This window comes from Anomaloglossus baeobatrachus, chromosome 1, assembly GCF_048569485.1.
Source record: "Anomaloglossus baeobatrachus isolate aAnoBae1 chromosome 1, aAnoBae1.hap1, whole genome shotgun sequence".
Classification (NCBI taxonomy): Eukaryota; Metazoa; Chordata; class Amphibia; order Anura; family Aromobatidae; genus Anomaloglossus; species Anomaloglossus baeobatrachus.
In genome coordinates, this window is record NC_134353.1 from 724,274,277 (window position 1) to 724,291,279 (window position 17,003).

Here is a 17,003-nt window from a genome sequence, read left to right on the forward strand (position 1 = left end):
AAAAAGTGGAGAAGAAGTAGAGAAGAAGTGGAGAAAAAGTGGAGAAAAAGTGGAGAAAAAGTGGAGAAAAAGTGGAGGAAAAAGTGGAGAAGAAGTGGAGAAGAAGTGGAGAAGAAGTGGAGAAAAAGTGGAGAAAAAGTGGAGAAAAAGTGGAGAAAAAGTGGAGAAAAAGTGGAGAAGAAGTGGAGAAGAAGTGGAGAAGAAGTGTTTGTTCATGCCAGATGGGAGATAAATAATTTTTTACCGGCGCTGTCATTTACTGTAACGTGATCTACGGTGTATACCTGTGATCACGTGAGCGGGGACCGGAAAAACCGTCCTGAATCATGATCCCCAGGGTCTCAGCTAGCCCTGAAACCCCGGAGATTTTCTGACGCCGGGGGGCGTTATTCACTTATTTCTGCCTGCTGTTTATAAACGGCAGATCAGAATAAGGCTACATTAACACGACCGATCCATTTTTGCGGTCTGCAAAAAACAGTCCGTTTTTTTTCACGGGTGCATCCGTGTGGCATCCGTTTCCGTTCCGTAGACGGTCCGTATGTCATCTGTTTGTCATCCGTGTGCCTTCCGTTTTTTTTGTGTACTGCAAAACAACTGAAGGAGGGTAAATGCATAAATTTACCCAGGATCCATAGCTTCATCCTATATGAGGCGGTCACATGTTCCCTCCAGTGCCATTTTCTACTGCTTTTCACAGCGTAGAGCGTTCTGGTGATTTTCTTGTGCTTGTGCACTTCATATCAGTCTTTTCTGTCATTATAATGGCAGAAAGACACATAATGTCCCACTCTCCTGCATTTTGTAATTTTGCACCCTTTGGTGCCTTTCATGTGGCACTAAGGGGTGCTTAGCTTTGTATTTAGCCAAAAAAATGAAAAAAAAAAATGACGTAAGGTTCCCCCTAGTTTTTTAGCCAGCTAGGGTAAAGCAGACGGCTGCAGCCTGCAGACCACAGCTGGCAACCTCACCTTGGCTGGTATTCCAAATCTGAGGGCACCCCACACTGTTATTTTAAATTAAATAAATAATTTAAAAAAAAATACGTAGGGGTTCCCCCAAAATTGGATCACCAGCCAAGGTAAAGCAGACAGCTGGGGTCTGATATTCTCAGACTAGGGAGGTCCATGCTTATTGGACTCTCCCCAGCCTAAAAATAGCAGGCCGCAGCCGCCCCAGAAGTGGCGCATCCATTAGATGCGCTAATCCTGGTGCTTCGCCCCAGCTCATCCCGCGCCCTGGTGTGGTGGCAAACGGGGTAATATATGGGGTTAATACCAGATGTGTGATGTCACCTGGCATCAAGCCCTGGGGTTGGTGAGGTCAGGCGTCTATCAGATACCGGACATCACCAACCCAGTCAGTAATAAAAAAAAATAGACGACAAACACATTTTTATTTGAAAAAACACTCCCCAAAACATTCCCTCTTTAACCAGTTTATTAGAAAGAAAAACAAATCCAGGTCTGGTGTAATCCAAGGGATTGCCATGACGATCCACACTGTCCCAGTCAATGAAGAGCAGAATGTTCCCCATTGGCTGGGAGAGCAATGCAGTGACCTGAGCTAACATCAATGGGTCAGGCCAGGTCACTGCAGGGCATGACAAGTGCTGCTGTCAGCGAGGTACATTACCTGCGCTGATCTCCAGCACTGCTGACAGCACCTGTCACTGACTTCAATGACCGCCGCCTTCACAGTCAAGCATCGCGAGAGGCCCGTGACGTCACCTCTAGTCAGTCTCGGGTCGGAAGCGAGAGAAGGTGATGTGACAAGCGGCGGCCATGGAGGACAGTGACAGCGCTGAGGTCGGGATGGCGGGACTTCATCACCGCAAGTAAGCCGAGCGGGACCATGTGTGCAGAGTGCAGTGTGTGTGTGTGTGTGTGTGTATGTGTGTACATGCCGCGGGCAGGAGGGGGCGGAGCGAGCTGAGCGGGGAAGTGTGGGCTTCCTGCACGTAACTAGGATAAACATCGGGTTACTAACCAAAGCACTTTGCTTGGATACCCGATGTTTATATTGGTTACCAGCTTGTGGCAGGCTGCCAGCGATGGCTCCTGCACACTGTAGCTGTAAAAAGCCCTGCTTTTTGCTGCTAGAACCATTCTCGAACGTATCTAGAACTATCGAGCTTTTGCAAAAAGCTCGAGTTCTAGTTCGATCTAGAACACCCCCAAAAATCACTCGAGCCTCGAACTGGAGAACCTCGAACTGCGAACCGCACTCATCTCTACCCAGGAGTTCATGAGTGCAAAAAAGTGGAACATTCTGCAATGGCCAAGTCAATCACCAGATCTTAACCCAATTGAGCATGCATTTCACTTGCTCAAATCCAGACTTAAGACGGAAAGACCCACAAACAAGCAAGACCTGAAGGCTGCGGCTGTAAAGGCCTGGCAAAGCATTAAGAAGGAGGAAACCCAGCGTTTGGTGATGTCCATGGGTTCCAGACTTAAGGCAGTGATTGCCTCCAAAGGATTCGCAACAAAATATTGAAAATAAAAATATTTTGTTTGGGTTTGGTTTATTTGTCCAATTACTTTTGACCTCCTAAAATGTGGAGTGTTTGTAAAGAAATGTGTACAATTCCTACAATTTCTATCAGATATTTTTGTTCAAACCTTCAAATTAAATGTTACAATCTGCACTTGAATTCTGTTGTAGAGGTTTCATTTCAAATCCAATGTGGTGGCATGCAGAGCCCAACTCGCGAAAATTGTGTCACTGTCCAAATATTTCTGGACCTAACTGTATATATATATATTAAAGTATATTATATATATATAGCTATATATATATATATATATATATACACACACACACACATATATATATAAATGTACACGCAGTATGTCACAAGAATGAGTAGTATACACCTCAAATTTTTGCAATTATTTTATCATATTTTCATGGGACAACACTGACGATCTTATACAATGTAAAGTAGTTAGTGTACAGCTTATATAACAGTGTAAATTTGGTGTGTCCTCTATATAACCCAACACACCAATAATGTTAAAACCGCTGCAAACAGAAGTAAGTACACCCCTAATTGAAAAATACCAAATTGTGCACAAAGTGTCAATATCTTGTGTGCCTACCATTATTTTCATACACTACTTGAACTCTCTTGGGCATGGAGTTCCATGATGACAGCATCACAGAGCAGGTGGATGTTAAAGACCTTGCGCTACTCCACCTTTCATTTGAGGATTCCCCACATATGCTCAATAGGGTTTTACTTTGGAGACATGCTTGGTCAGTCCAGCACCTTTACCTTCAGTTTCTTTATCTTTAGCAAGACAGTGGTCATTTTGGAGCTGTGTTTGTGGTCGATATTATGTTAGCATTAGAGATGAGCGAACCGGTCGCGGTTCGGCTCGAGTTCGGTTCGCCAAACGGAGGTCTCGTTCGAGTTCGGTTTGGCGAACCGGTTCGGCGAACCGCTCGAACCGCATAGGAAACAATGGGAGGCAATCACAAACACATAAAAACACCTAGAAAACACCCTCAAAGGTGTCCAAAAGGTGACAAACAACTCACAACACATCACAAACACATGGGAAAGTGACAAGAACAAATTCTCATGTGAAAACAGAAAAGCGTTACAAGAAAAAGAGGATGAGACACAGATATAGGCATGGCATGCCCTTCTAAAATCATGTAAAACACCGTAAGGTTACTCCAAGCGGAGTCTCCCTTTTTTCCAAAAATTGGGCCCCACACACACCCACCCCTTCAGTGGCAGCACTTGTGCCCCAGTTGTACACTTCACAGCTAGATTTGCATCAAGCACATTCAAAAATACGCCATCCTTAACCGTCCCCAGGATGACACCGGGGTAGGTAGCCAAGTCTTTCCTGATCCCAGCCCTGTTCATCTTGACTCATTTTTAAAAACAATGTAAGCAAGGGTTATTCCAAGCGGAGTCTCCCTTTTTTCCAAAAATTGGGCCACACACACACCCACCCCTTCAGTGGCAGCACTTGTGACCCAGTTGTACACTTCACAGGTAGATTTGCATCAAGCACATTCAAAAATACGCCATTCTTATCCGTCCCCAGGATGACACCGGGGTAGGTAGCAAAGTCTTTGCTGAACCATGACTTGTTCATCTTGGCTCCTTTTAAAAAACACAGCAAGCAAGGGTTACTCCAAGCCGAGTCTCCCTTTTTTCCAAAAATTGGGCCCCACAGACACCCACCGCTCCAGTGGCAGCACTTGTGCCCCAGTTCTACACTTCACAGCTAGATTTGCATCAAGCACATTTAAAATCCACAAGCATTTACTCTCCCCATGATGACACAGGGGTAGTAAATTCCTTGTGGATCCATGACTTGTTCATTTTGATGAACGTTAGTCTGTCCACATTGTCACTGGACAGACGCGTGCGCTTATCTGTCAGCACACACCCAGCAGCACTGAAGACACGTTCAGAGACAACGCTGGCAGCTGGACACGACAAAATCTCCAAGGTGTAAGTGGACAGCTCTGGCCATTTTTCAAGATTTGAAGCCCAAAATGAGCAAGGCTCCACTTGTAAAGTCATGGCATCGATGTTCATTTGGAGATACTCCTGTATCATCCTCTCAAGCCGTTGACTATGTGTCAGACTTGTTGTCTCTGGGGGCCTTGCAAAGGATGGTGTAAAAAAATTATGAAAAGATTCAATAAAATTGCTGTTACCAGCACCAGATACGGTGCTACTGGTACGGGTAGACTGTTGAAGATGACGAGACCGTCCCATGTTTGTCAAGTTACAACTGGGAGATTCACTCCCTGCACCACGGTTGTTTGGTGGAAAAGCCGAGCTAAGATCGAGTAACAGCTTCTGCTGATACTCCTGCATACGTGCGTCCCTTTCTATGGCTGGAATTATGTCACAAAATTTGGACTTGTACCGGGGATCTAATAGTGTGGCAAGCCAGTAGTCATCATCACTTCTAATTTTGACAATACGAGGGTCATGTTGGAGGTAGTGCAGCAAGAAGGTGCTCATGTGTCTTGCGCAGCCATGCGGACCAAGTCCATGCTGTGTTTGTGGCATAGAGGTGCTAACCGTCCTTTCTTCCTCTGACATCTCCCCCTAACCTCTTTCAACAGAAATTTGACCAAGGTCTCCATCATCCGCTGAGTCTTCCATGTCCATGGACAGTTCGTCCTCCATTTCTTCATGTTCTCCTGCACAGTCCTCAACATTTCGCCTGCTACTATGCGCCCTTGTTGATCCCTGTCCCCCATGGTCCCATGCCTGCCGTGTTGGTGATGATGAACGTCTGGACCTTGGTGATGTTGTTGTGTCTTGCGCATATGAATCCTCCTGTAGTTCCTCCCCTTCCTGTTGTCCCACCCCCTGACTCCGAATAGTGTTTAGCGTGTGCTCCAGCATGTAAATGACTGGAATTGTCATGCTGATAACGGCATTGTCAGCGCTAAACATATTTGTCGCCATGTCGAAACTGTGCAGAAGGGTGCATAGGTCCTTGATCTGAGACCACTCCATCAGGGTGATCTGCCCCACCTCTGCATCTCGTTGGCCCAGGCTATACGTCATGACGTATTGCACCAGGGCTCGAAGGTGCTGCCACAGTCGCTGTAACATGTGGAAAGTCGAATTCCAGCGTGTCGGCACATCGCATTTCAGGCGATGAACTGGCAGGCCGATATACTTCTGGAGCGATGCAAGTCGCTCAGCAGCGGTGGTTGAACGGCGGAAGTGAGCAGACAGTTTTCGTGCCCTGTTCAGAAGGCCATCTAGGCCAGGATAGTGTGTTAAAAATGCATTTACAAGTGTATAGTTTTTTAATTATATCTAAATATCATATTTTATATTTCAAGAAAATAACAATACATAGAGTGCTGGTGCTCACAGAGAATTAAAAGCCCCTACCCCATAAAAACATCCAGAACCAAACTGGTGCATTGTGGAACCAATATAATCAATAAATATATATAGCTGGGTATCAAAAATTCATGGAGAGACCCCCAATTACCACTCACAGCATACATAAAGTGCTAGTGCATTCACATCATGATATAGACCGCCAATAAAGGCCCAAAAAACCAATGGTTTGAATGGCAGCAGAATTAAATATTGAATACTCTATAGCATAAATATGTCACCATATAATTGCAGTTCAAATCATTATTGGGGTAAAGAGCTTTTAGCCACATGTCTGGATAACCATTACAGTTACCGTTATAGCTGGAGTCACCTCCTGACGAAGCGAGAGGCGAAACGCGCGTCGAGGTGCTGGGCGTTGTGGTTCACCAATCTGGATTATTATCACTTTTCTCCTCTGCCTTACCCTCCAGCTATAACGGTAACTGTAATGGTTACTCAGACATGTGGCTAAAAGCTCTTTACCCCAATAATGATTTGAACTGCAATTATATGGTGACATATTTATGCTATAGAGTATTCAATATTTAATTCTGCTGCCATTCAAACCATTGGTTTTTTGGGCCTTTATTGGCGGTCTATATCATGATGTGAATGCACTAGCACTTTATGTATGCTGTGAGTGGTAATTGGGGGTCTCTCCATGAATTTTTGATACCCAGCTATATATATTTATTGATTATATTGGTTCCACAATGCACCAGTTTGGTTCTGGATGTTTTTATGGGGTAGGGGCTTTTAATTCTCTGTGAGCACCAGCACTCTATGTATTGTTATTTTCTTGAAATATAAAATATGATATTTAGATATAATTAAAAAATTATACACTTGTAAATGTGTTTGATATATTATTGTGACCCTTTTGGGAACAGCGCTCTTCTCTTATTGGGGTATATGCAATTCTCAGTGAGACCTGCTGTAATAAGTACTATTAAGTTATGATATGGATCTGTATCCTCTTTTTTGGTTTAGTGTGTTAAAAATTGCTGGACAACAAGGTTCAACACGTGAGCCATACAGGGCACGTGTGTCACCTTGCCCAGGCGAAGGGCCGCACTCAGGTTTGCAGCATTGTCGCACACGGCCTTACCAGGCTGCAGGTTGAGTGGAGACAACCATTTATTAAACTCAGTCTCCAGAGCTGCCCACAACTCAGCCGCTGTGTGACTCTTATTTCCAAGACATTTCAAGCTAAAGACCGCCTGATGCCATTGCGCTCTGCTGCCAGCATAGTAATGAGGGGTGCGTGATTCCTTCTGCGCAGTTACAACGCTGCTGGCCTGACCAGGCAGGCTTGGGGCGGAGGTGGAGGACCCAGACGAGGTGGAGGAGGCAGAAGCAGTGGCGGAACTTGGACAGACAGAGGATTGACACACAAGTCGTGGGGACGGCAAGACTTGTGCAGCAGACCCTTCACCATCTATCACCATAGTTACCCAGTGCCCAGTCAGCGACATGTAACGTCCCTGTCCATGCTTACTGGTCCAAGTATCGGTGGTGAAATGCACCCGTTCACACACAGAGTTTCTCAAGGAAGCGGTGATGTTGTGTGCGACATGCTGGTGTAGCGCAGGCACACCTTTTTTAGAGAAGTAGTGGCGACTGTGCATCTGGTACTGGCGCACAGCGACAGACATAAGGTCTCTAAAATCCTGTGTGTCCACCAAGCGGAAAGGTAGCATTTCGGTAGCCAAGAGCTTACAGAGGGATAAAGTCAACCTCTTAGCTTTGTCATGGGTCGCAGGAAATGGCCTTTTATTTGTCCACATCTGAGGGACAGAGATCTGGCTGCTGTGTGTAGACGGTGGTGAGTAGGGTGTCCGTGAAAAAATGCAGAGGTGATGAAATTGAGAGGTGGTGTAGATTGCAGCAGTGGTCTATCTTTATTAACAGCAGAATAAACAACAGTAACTATCCCTGACAATGCAACTACGGCCCTTAAACTGGCAGCATAGTTTGCTAGTATAATGGCTTAGTAACATTGAGTTTGAGTGTGCAATGCAGAGGTGCTGCAAATACATTTGCGCTAGTGGGACACTAATGGAAGTCCAACAGCCACTTTTCGGATGCCACTAAGTTTACTCAGTGTTTGTTAGTATAATGGCTTAGTAACAATGAGTTTGAGTGTGCAATGCAGTGGTGCTGCAAATAGCTTTGCACCAGTGGGACAATAATGGAAGTCCAACATACACATTTAGAATGCCGCTAAGTTTACTCAGTGTTTGCTAGTATAATGGCTTAGTAACAATGCGTTTGAGTGTGCAATGCAGTGGTGCTGCAAATAGATTTGCACTAGTGGGACACTAATGGAAGTTCAACAGCCACTTTTAGGATGCCACTAAGTTTACTCAGTGTTTGCTAGTATAATGGCTTAGTAACAATGAGCTTGAGTGTGCAAAGGGCAGGAGGGTACAGTGGCAGAGTTGTGGGTCAGTGTACAGGAAAGGAAGCCTCACTTTCTTTCCCTCCTAATGGGGAAATGCAGCGAGGAAGTCCCTGACCTTAGCTACACAGACGCTGTTTTCTGTAGCTGGTAAAATCTGTTTCCACGGACCTGACTGTCACCTATGGCTCTGAGCCTGCTGGAATTAGCCCTTACAAGGGCTGATAGAAACTTCTATCCCTATTCTGTATAGCGCTGTGTTTAGAGCGTACACAGCAGTATAGGAGACAGGAGCTACGCCAGCGGTGACTGACACCCAGACGCAGAAGAGATAATGGCGTCCGGACGGGCAGATACCCATTTTTATAATGCAGGGACATGTGACATGGACATCCTATCACACATGCTGTTGCTTTTCTGGCTAAAAGTCCACTTAGCTGTGTGTGTGTCTGGGATTGGCTGACATGCTGTCCCGCCCCACCACACGCGCGCGCTTAGGGAAGGAAGACAAGGAAAAAAAAAAAATGGCGATCGCCATTATCCCAGCAGCAGTGATCTGAATGCGCTGTTCCCGCACACTATACGCTGAAATTTCATAATAGTGTGAGTCACAGAGTGACTTACACTATTACAGCGGAAAGCCAGCTAGTAATTAGCTTGGCTTTTTGCTGCTAGAACCGTTCTCGAACGAAACTAGAACTATCGAGCTTTAGCAAAAAGCTCAAGTTCTAGTTCGATCTAGAACAGCCCCCAAAATCACTCGAACCGCGAACTGGAGAACCACGAACCGCGAACCGCGCTCAACTCTAGTTAGAATACGTCCCTGTGGTCCAGTTTCTGAAGGGAGGGGATCATGCTCTGCTTCAGTACGTCACAGTGCATGTTGGTATTCATGGTTCTCTCAATAAACTGTAGCTCTCCACAGCCAACACCACTCATTCAGCGCCAAACCAAGACACTCCCACCACCATACTTGACTCTAGGAAAGACACACTTGTCTCTGTACTCCTCACCTATTTGCCACAACACATGGTTGACACCATCTGAACCATATAACTTTATCTTGTCTCATTAGACCACTGGATATGGTTCCAGTAATCCATGTCCTTAATCTGCTTGTCTTCAGAAAACTGTTTGTGTTTTTTCTTGTGCATCATGTTTAGAAGAGGCTTCCTTTTGGGATGACAGCCATGCAGACCAATTTGATGCAGCGTGCGGCGCATGGACTTAGCATTGACAGGCTGACCCCCCTCCCCCACCCCTTTAACCTCCGCAGCAATGCTGACAGCACTCATACGTCAATTTTGAAAAGGCAACCTCTGGACATGACGCTGAGCACATGCACTCAACTTCTTTATTCAGCCTTGAAGGGGCTGTTCTGATAGGAACATTTCTTGTTAAACAGCTGTATGGGCTTGGCCACTGTGCTGCAGCTTAGTTTCAGGGTTTTGGAAATCTTTTATAGTCTAGGCCATCATTACGTAGAGCAATAATTGTTTTTTTAGATCCTTAGAGAATTCTTTGCCATGAGGTGCCATGTTGAACTTCCAGTGACCAGTATGAGTGTCTGAGCGATAACACCAAGTTTACCACACCTGCTGCCCATTAACATCTGAGACGACCTTGTAACACTAATGAGTCACATGACACCGAGGAGGGAAAATGGCTAATTGGGCACAATATGATTAGACAGCAGATTAGACATTAATGGCTGTGTGTTCAGTAATTTAGGGAGCGCAGCAAATTTACACTGTTATGCAAGCCATACACCAACTACTTAACATTGTATCAAAGTGTTAGATCTTCAGTGTTGTCCCATGAACAAATATAACAAAATAGTTTACGAAAAATGAGGGGTGCACTCACTTTTGTGATATACTGAGTATTTACATATTTATGCAAGTGTTTATAAATATATATAAACGTGAAAATAAAAGAGTTTTGTCTATGGTACTGTATTTAGACGTTGATTACTGGCTGTCGCTAATGAAGGCTATTCATTATCATGTTAACGTGATGTCCCAATCAGATCAATTATAGATAATGCATATAAACATCTTCATCTAAATGTAGTTGCATAAGTAAATATTTGACCAAGGTCAATTTTATGTATGAATATACATGTAATCAAGAAGCGACATACTCTGATGTTGCTTACCAAAATAACATACCAATGGCAGCTGTGAAATAGTGGTGGATCTCATGTGGATTCAGCGCTCTCTCCCATATGATAAATTCATCGAAAGCTCCATTCACATAATGTTTTGAAAGATCATTGTTTGTTCCAACAACCAAACTGTCATTATTATCCCCATAACTTTGGGATACCTGACCGCTGGAATCACTCGCATTGAATGTTCCATTTACATAAACCTTCAGTCCTTCACTAGAAGTCCAAGTAAACAGGACGTGTGTCCAATAGGGACCTTAAAAAGAAAACAAAGAAAAAAAAATCAGAAAAGCACCTTAGCAATGGTGTGATTAGATGAAATACATTAATATAATTCAGTCCATGCTGTTCTAAGTAGCCCTGATCTGAAGCCGATATTAAGAAATGCATATGTCAGGAAAAAGATGAGCAGCGATACTCTCCAATGAAGTGTTCACTCATTCTAACAATTCAATGGAACAGGTAGTATAGTAATAGGGCAGGAAGGGTTGGGACAGCATCTGAAGCCTTATCTAAATTACACAGGCACAATTGCTTGTTCTGGCTAACACACACACACACACACATATATATCTGAAACGTAGACATATTCACCAGGATGGGGGACATAGTTACCAATGAGTGGGACATATACATACCAGGATGGGGGACATATTTACCATGATGGGCCACATATTTAACAATGAGAGGGATATATATACCAGGATATAAAAGAATGGGAACGTATTTACCAGGATGGGAGACATATATACCAATGAGAGGGACATATACATACCAGAATGGGGGAATATTTAACAATGAGGGAGACATATATACCAGGATGGGATACATATTTACCAGGACGGGGGAGATATTTACCAATGAGGGTGACATATATAACAGGATAGGGGACATATATATCAGCGTGGGGGATTTATTTACCAGGATGGGGGATATATATACCAGTACGGGGGACGTATATACCAGGACGGGGGATATATTTACCAATGAGGGGGACATATATACTACTATGGGGGACATGTATACCAGGATGGGGGACATATTTACCAGGATGGGGGGACATATTTACTAATGAGGGGGACATATATATACCAGGATGGGGGACATAATGGATGGTGACCATATATACAAGGAAGGGGCAGAGGATGGAATGCTACAAGGGCAAATATATCTGACCAAGATGCAGGTGAGGGGCAGGTATAAATTTTGCACCAGGGCCCATCGGACTCTAGTTACCTCACTTCCTACATAGTATTGCATCAGGGGGAATGAATACAAATGCACATCACAATTTTCAGATATACAGTATATTTTTTAAATCTCTAGTAAACCATGTATCATTTCCTTTTCAATCCACAAATACATTATGTATATATATATATACTGTATATATACACACCATGTATCATTTATCATTTCCTTTTCAATCCACAAATACATTATGTATATATATATATATATATATATATACTGTATATATACACTATGTATACTGTATATATACACAGTACACTTCATGACAAAGTTCTGTCGCTTATCCATGTTATGTAAATAAAAGCTTATAACCTGACTTTAAATTCATCCATTGGTTTTATAAATTACTCTTTTGAAAGCTGAAACCCTCCCAAATTTGATTTAGGTTATGAAAATAAAGTTGCTCCAAAGCTGAAATATTGATCATTTAATGAACACAGAAAGGTCAGATTTTGGCAAGACAAAAGTTTTGTCACCTTGTCATATAATGCACCCTATCCTAGTTTACATCCTCACCTGTGCTCAGTAAAAGATCGGTTAATTAGTGGGTGCATATAAAAAGAAACCCAGCACCCAAGACCTTTACTTGAACTGTAACTTGACCTCTGACAACATGCCAACAATCCACCCTGCGACCAAAGTCTTGGTTATCAAGAGGCTGAAGAATAGATCCACTGCAGAGGTGGCTGGCACCTTTAATGTGTCTCAGAGTCAAGTACAAAGTATTAAAAAAAGATTTGAAGAGACTGGAGATGTTTTTGATAAGCCCAAGTCCAGCAGACCCCGCAAGACAACTGCTCAGGAGGAACGTTTGTTGGTTAGAAAATCCAAAGCCAGCCCCTCTTCCACTGCAGCAGAGCTCCAACAGGCCTGGTCACCTCAAGTACCTGTGTCAACTAGAACAGTTTGTAGTATTCTGTCTCAAAATGGCCTCCATGGTTGAATCAGTGCCCAGAAGCCAGCACTAAGCAAAAGGCAATTAAAAAAACGTGTTGCATTTGTCAAGTCCCACAGCCTGCTAAACAGATGGACGCTGGAAAAGTGGGAGAAGGTGGATTTCTCTGATGAATCTTCAGTTGAATTATACAACAGCCACCGCAAATACTGCAGGAGACTTACTGGAGTCCGTATGGAACCAAAATACACCCAGAAAACAGTTACGTATGGTGGTGGAAAGATCATGGTCTGGGGTTACATTCAGTATGGGGGTGTGTGAAACATTTCCAAAGTGGAAGGCAATATCAATAGTCTAAAATATCAAAAAGTATTAGCTACCTCTTACATTCCCAATCATAAAAGGGGTCAAATTATGTAGCAGGATGGTGCTCCATCTCATACATCCATCTCTACAACAAAGTTCCTCCTAGAAAAGAAGATCAAGGTGCTCAAGGACTGGCCAGCCCAGTCACTAGACATGAACATCATTGAACATGTTTGGGGTAGGATGAAAGAGGAAGCTTGGAGGGCAAAACCAAAGAATCTAGATGAACTCTGGGAGGCATGTAAGACTGCATTCTTTGCTATTCCTGATGACTTCATCAATAAATTGTATGAATCATTGTTGAACCGCATGGATGCAGTCCTTCAAGCTCATGGAAGTCATACAAATATTAAATATGGCTCTAATAGCACCAGAACTTCATTCACCAATTTTATGCAACATATCTTTGTATTAGAAAGATAATTATTTGTTTGAAGTTCACATTACTTTTTGTGGACGACAAAACTTTTGTCTTGCCAAAATCTGACCTTTCTGTGTTCATTAAATGATCAGCTTTGCAGCAACTTTATTTTCATAACCTAAACCAAATTTGGGAGGGTTTCAGCTATCAAAAGAGTAATTTATAAAACCAATGGATGAATTTAAGTTCAGGTTATAAGCTTTTATTTTCATAACATAGATAACCGACAGAACTTCTGTCAGGGAGTGTATATATATATATATATATATATATATATATATATATATACAGTGTGTGTGTGTGTGTGTGTGTGTGTGTGTGTGTGTGTGTGTGTGTGTGTGTGTGTGTGTGTGTGTATTTATATACACAGTACAAATGCAACCACATAGGCATTTGTGGAAAGATTGATAAACTTTGTTTAGCAAACTACTACTGGATGTAGCAGAGTTGAGGTTATCTTTTTCTGCAGCTCCAGTTATCACAATGTATTATTTTTAATTTTTGCTTATGACTGTAGATAAGGCAGCTGGGTTATTTATCAGTGAAAAGCATCATGCACAGACCATATATATTGGCATACAACAGAGCCATAGCTACACTGTGAGTCACCACAGGATGTATCTGTATTACAGTGATAATGCCTCTATGGGAGAATAACTCTATAATATGGTGTCTAACTGATCACATCAGAATAAAAAAATTAGAGAAACACAACATATTACATTGGAGGCATGCAAAAGTAGAATGTCACTTAAAAGTTACTTTAGATGATGTGCAACAGAACCAAAATAGAAGCCTGCACATGAATTCTTACTTAAAAGGCCAACTATGGGGGAAACAAGACTTTGTGCAATGGCAAGCATCAGTTGGATCATGAAACCAATGAACTATGTGACAGTCCAATGGATGTGTCTGCAGTCACCATATATCCTGTAGAAATCTATGCTCCTGTATTGCATAGCATCTACTGTAATATATGGTGGAGGAGGAATAATGTTTTGAGGTTGTTTTTCATTGCTTGTGTGGCACCCCTGAGGCTTCAGTCGCCACAGAGTATTGCACCTGATTTAAGGGATAATGCTGCACTCGGATCCTGAGGAGGTCGATACCGGTTTTACCACTTACACATGCAAATACACAACCAGGTTGCCCTCCCCAATGGGGACTGGGCTAGGGTAGGGTCTTAAGGTTGCCTTGAAACATGGGGCGCACCACCCACTAGTGACAGGGACCCACTGTGGAGCAGCCACAAGGGGGAGTTAGGAGTCAACACAACAGTTAGGGAGTTGTTCAGTAGGAGAGGAAAGGAGCAGACATGTCTCACAGGGGCTCTGGTGGGACACAGGATTTCACGCGGTTGCTGAGGGGAGACCTTCATTGCTCCCTTGGAACTGGCGCCACGCTCAGGGTGCAGGACCCTAGGGAAGATCATTCTCCAAGTTGGTTTTCCAGAATCTGCCGGGAAAGAAAGGTTTCAAGCTTCCCTGGCCACAAAGAGCCCAAAAGCACAGTGCCAGATAGGATCCGGGGCCTTTGAAAGCACCAGGCCCCATGTGGAGCCGCAATACCTGAAAATAGGGGCAAGAGTACTACTCGATACAAACTGGGGTCCCCAAGTAGCTTTAAGTCATGGGGATCTAACACACATGGCGTTAGGAGGAAGGGACTCACCGAGCATCAAACCAGACTGACCTCTGAAGAGATTCGCGTTCGACGGCCCATCATAGCGGGTAACCAGTACTATTTGGGCGAGAGGCACAGCACAAAGAGTGAGTATAAACACCTGGAACCGCAGCAATTGACTCTGACTCTTGATTATCGACACTGTCGCCCTGTGCCTCGGCGCCAAATGCCATCACTACGCCCCTCATCATCCACCCCGGGGCCCGCTCCACCTGTGGAGAGCGATACCATCTCAGGCTGCTACTATCATCCGCCCTGGAGGACAGCGACAGCAGCGGCAGCTAAATCCCTGGCCGCATAGCTCAGGTAGCATCACAACATTCATCCTACTACTACCCCCATCATCTTCCTTCCTTAATGGTGTACACCTCGGGGCACGAAGCCGGGCAGGCCACCGTAACATCCCAGATCCTCACACCAGCCCGGTGACGAGTAACGCAGGTACGAGACACCCCGTGCCTGATACCCCTGCCCACTGGGTGCTACACTTGTGCCAGACCTTTATTTTTAGTGAAGGGCTAAAATCCAACATACAAAGACATTTTGAACAATTGTAAGCTCCCGTTTGACTATCACCATAGCCATGCTACAAAGCAAGATCCATAAAGACATGGTGAGGTGTTTAGTTTATTAAAGAGAAACAAGCATGGCTGCACTAAGCCCTGACCTGAACTTTATCAAACACCTAAGACATAAACTTAAACACCAATTGTGAGCAAGACCTTCACGTCAAGTTGAGACCTGCTAGGGAGCTGCCTTTCCTCTCTGGTTCCAATCTTTGTTGACCATGCAATGCAGTGGTGACATCACAGCAACCGCATTAGACCACTGCAGTTAATCACTGGGCTCAGCAATCATGCTGATGTTATTTGTACCAAGAGTGAGCCTTTGGGTGCAAAGGCCCTGGTTTTGGAATAGAATACCCAATACACTAACACTGCTGTGATTGTTATGTGCTTACCTCAAGGGTGGACACATCATTGGTGCAGCCTGTGTAGCCGCTCACAGGGACCCAGAAGGAAAGGAGTCCCACTGTCTCCTCCAAAGCAGGTGGAATTGTGCATTTTGATGACCTCTGGGCTGCAAAGGGCCCATATATTCTTCTTTCACGGGGGCCCTTTTCTATCTGTGTCTGTCAGTGGCTCACCTACTTTTTGCCATCATTAGCAAATAATGCTAAACGTATATCCTCACCTTGACTGCAAATGAGCAAAATTGAGAGCAACGGGGATGTGACTGACAGTCAGGGAGAAATTACTATAACAGAAACCCATGTGCTGTGAAGGCTGCTGGTACCATTATTATTTTAATAAGATGGATTTGGGTGCAGATAATATTTAAAGCATTGAGCGTCCCCATTGTGGTTCACTGCACACAAATCTCCTTTTATTAAAGAGAGTTGTAGATTTCATATAATTGTAAATTTAACCCTCATATATAATGTATAGATATCCACCACTTATTGAAGGAGGTAGTGTAGTGCCCCTGAAGCCATCAGGGAGCTACAAGGTTTTGCATCCTCACCGGGATGCAGGGCCTACCCCCTTAGGGACCCGGAAACCCAGTGCCGGTACCATACAAACACTACACAGTTTTTCCCCAACAATCCCCATACAATGGTACCCAGCTAGGGTCGGACCAATGGATGGCCGCCTAGAGGTGGGGCCAGTCCAGTCCACTAGATGAACAGGTGGGAGGGGCAGACTGTAGAGAGAGAGAAGAGACAGTAGTAAGAGAGTGAAGGTGAAGGAGGGATGGTGTGGATACGGACTGTCCTGTAGTGAGCAGTAACCTGGTGCTCAAGAGAGTGGTTGTCGGTGGAGTACGGTGGAGTATCCCGGAACTATGCACCGACGGGGTACAGGACCCTAGGACAAGCAGAAGCTCCAGGCAGGCTTGTTAACACCTGCACAGCAAGGGGACCAT

General features: G+C 44.1%; 1 protein-coding gene across 2 annotated transcripts in view; it reads right to left on the reverse strand.

Annotated features, from left to right (window-relative positions):
* Positions 1 to 17,003, reverse strand: part of ADGRD1 (adhesion G protein-coupled receptor D1) — a 1,069,475-nt gene that overhangs the window by 915,918 nt on the left and 136,554 nt on the right. For both annotated transcript variants that reach the window (XM_075341810.1, XM_075341809.1), the window contains one exon: positions 10,460 to 10,714. In XM_075341810.1, coding sequence (XP_075197925.1) covers positions 10,460 to 10,714 — 255 coding nt within the window. The remainder of the gene's footprint in view (positions 1 to 10,459; positions 10,715 to 17,003) is intronic.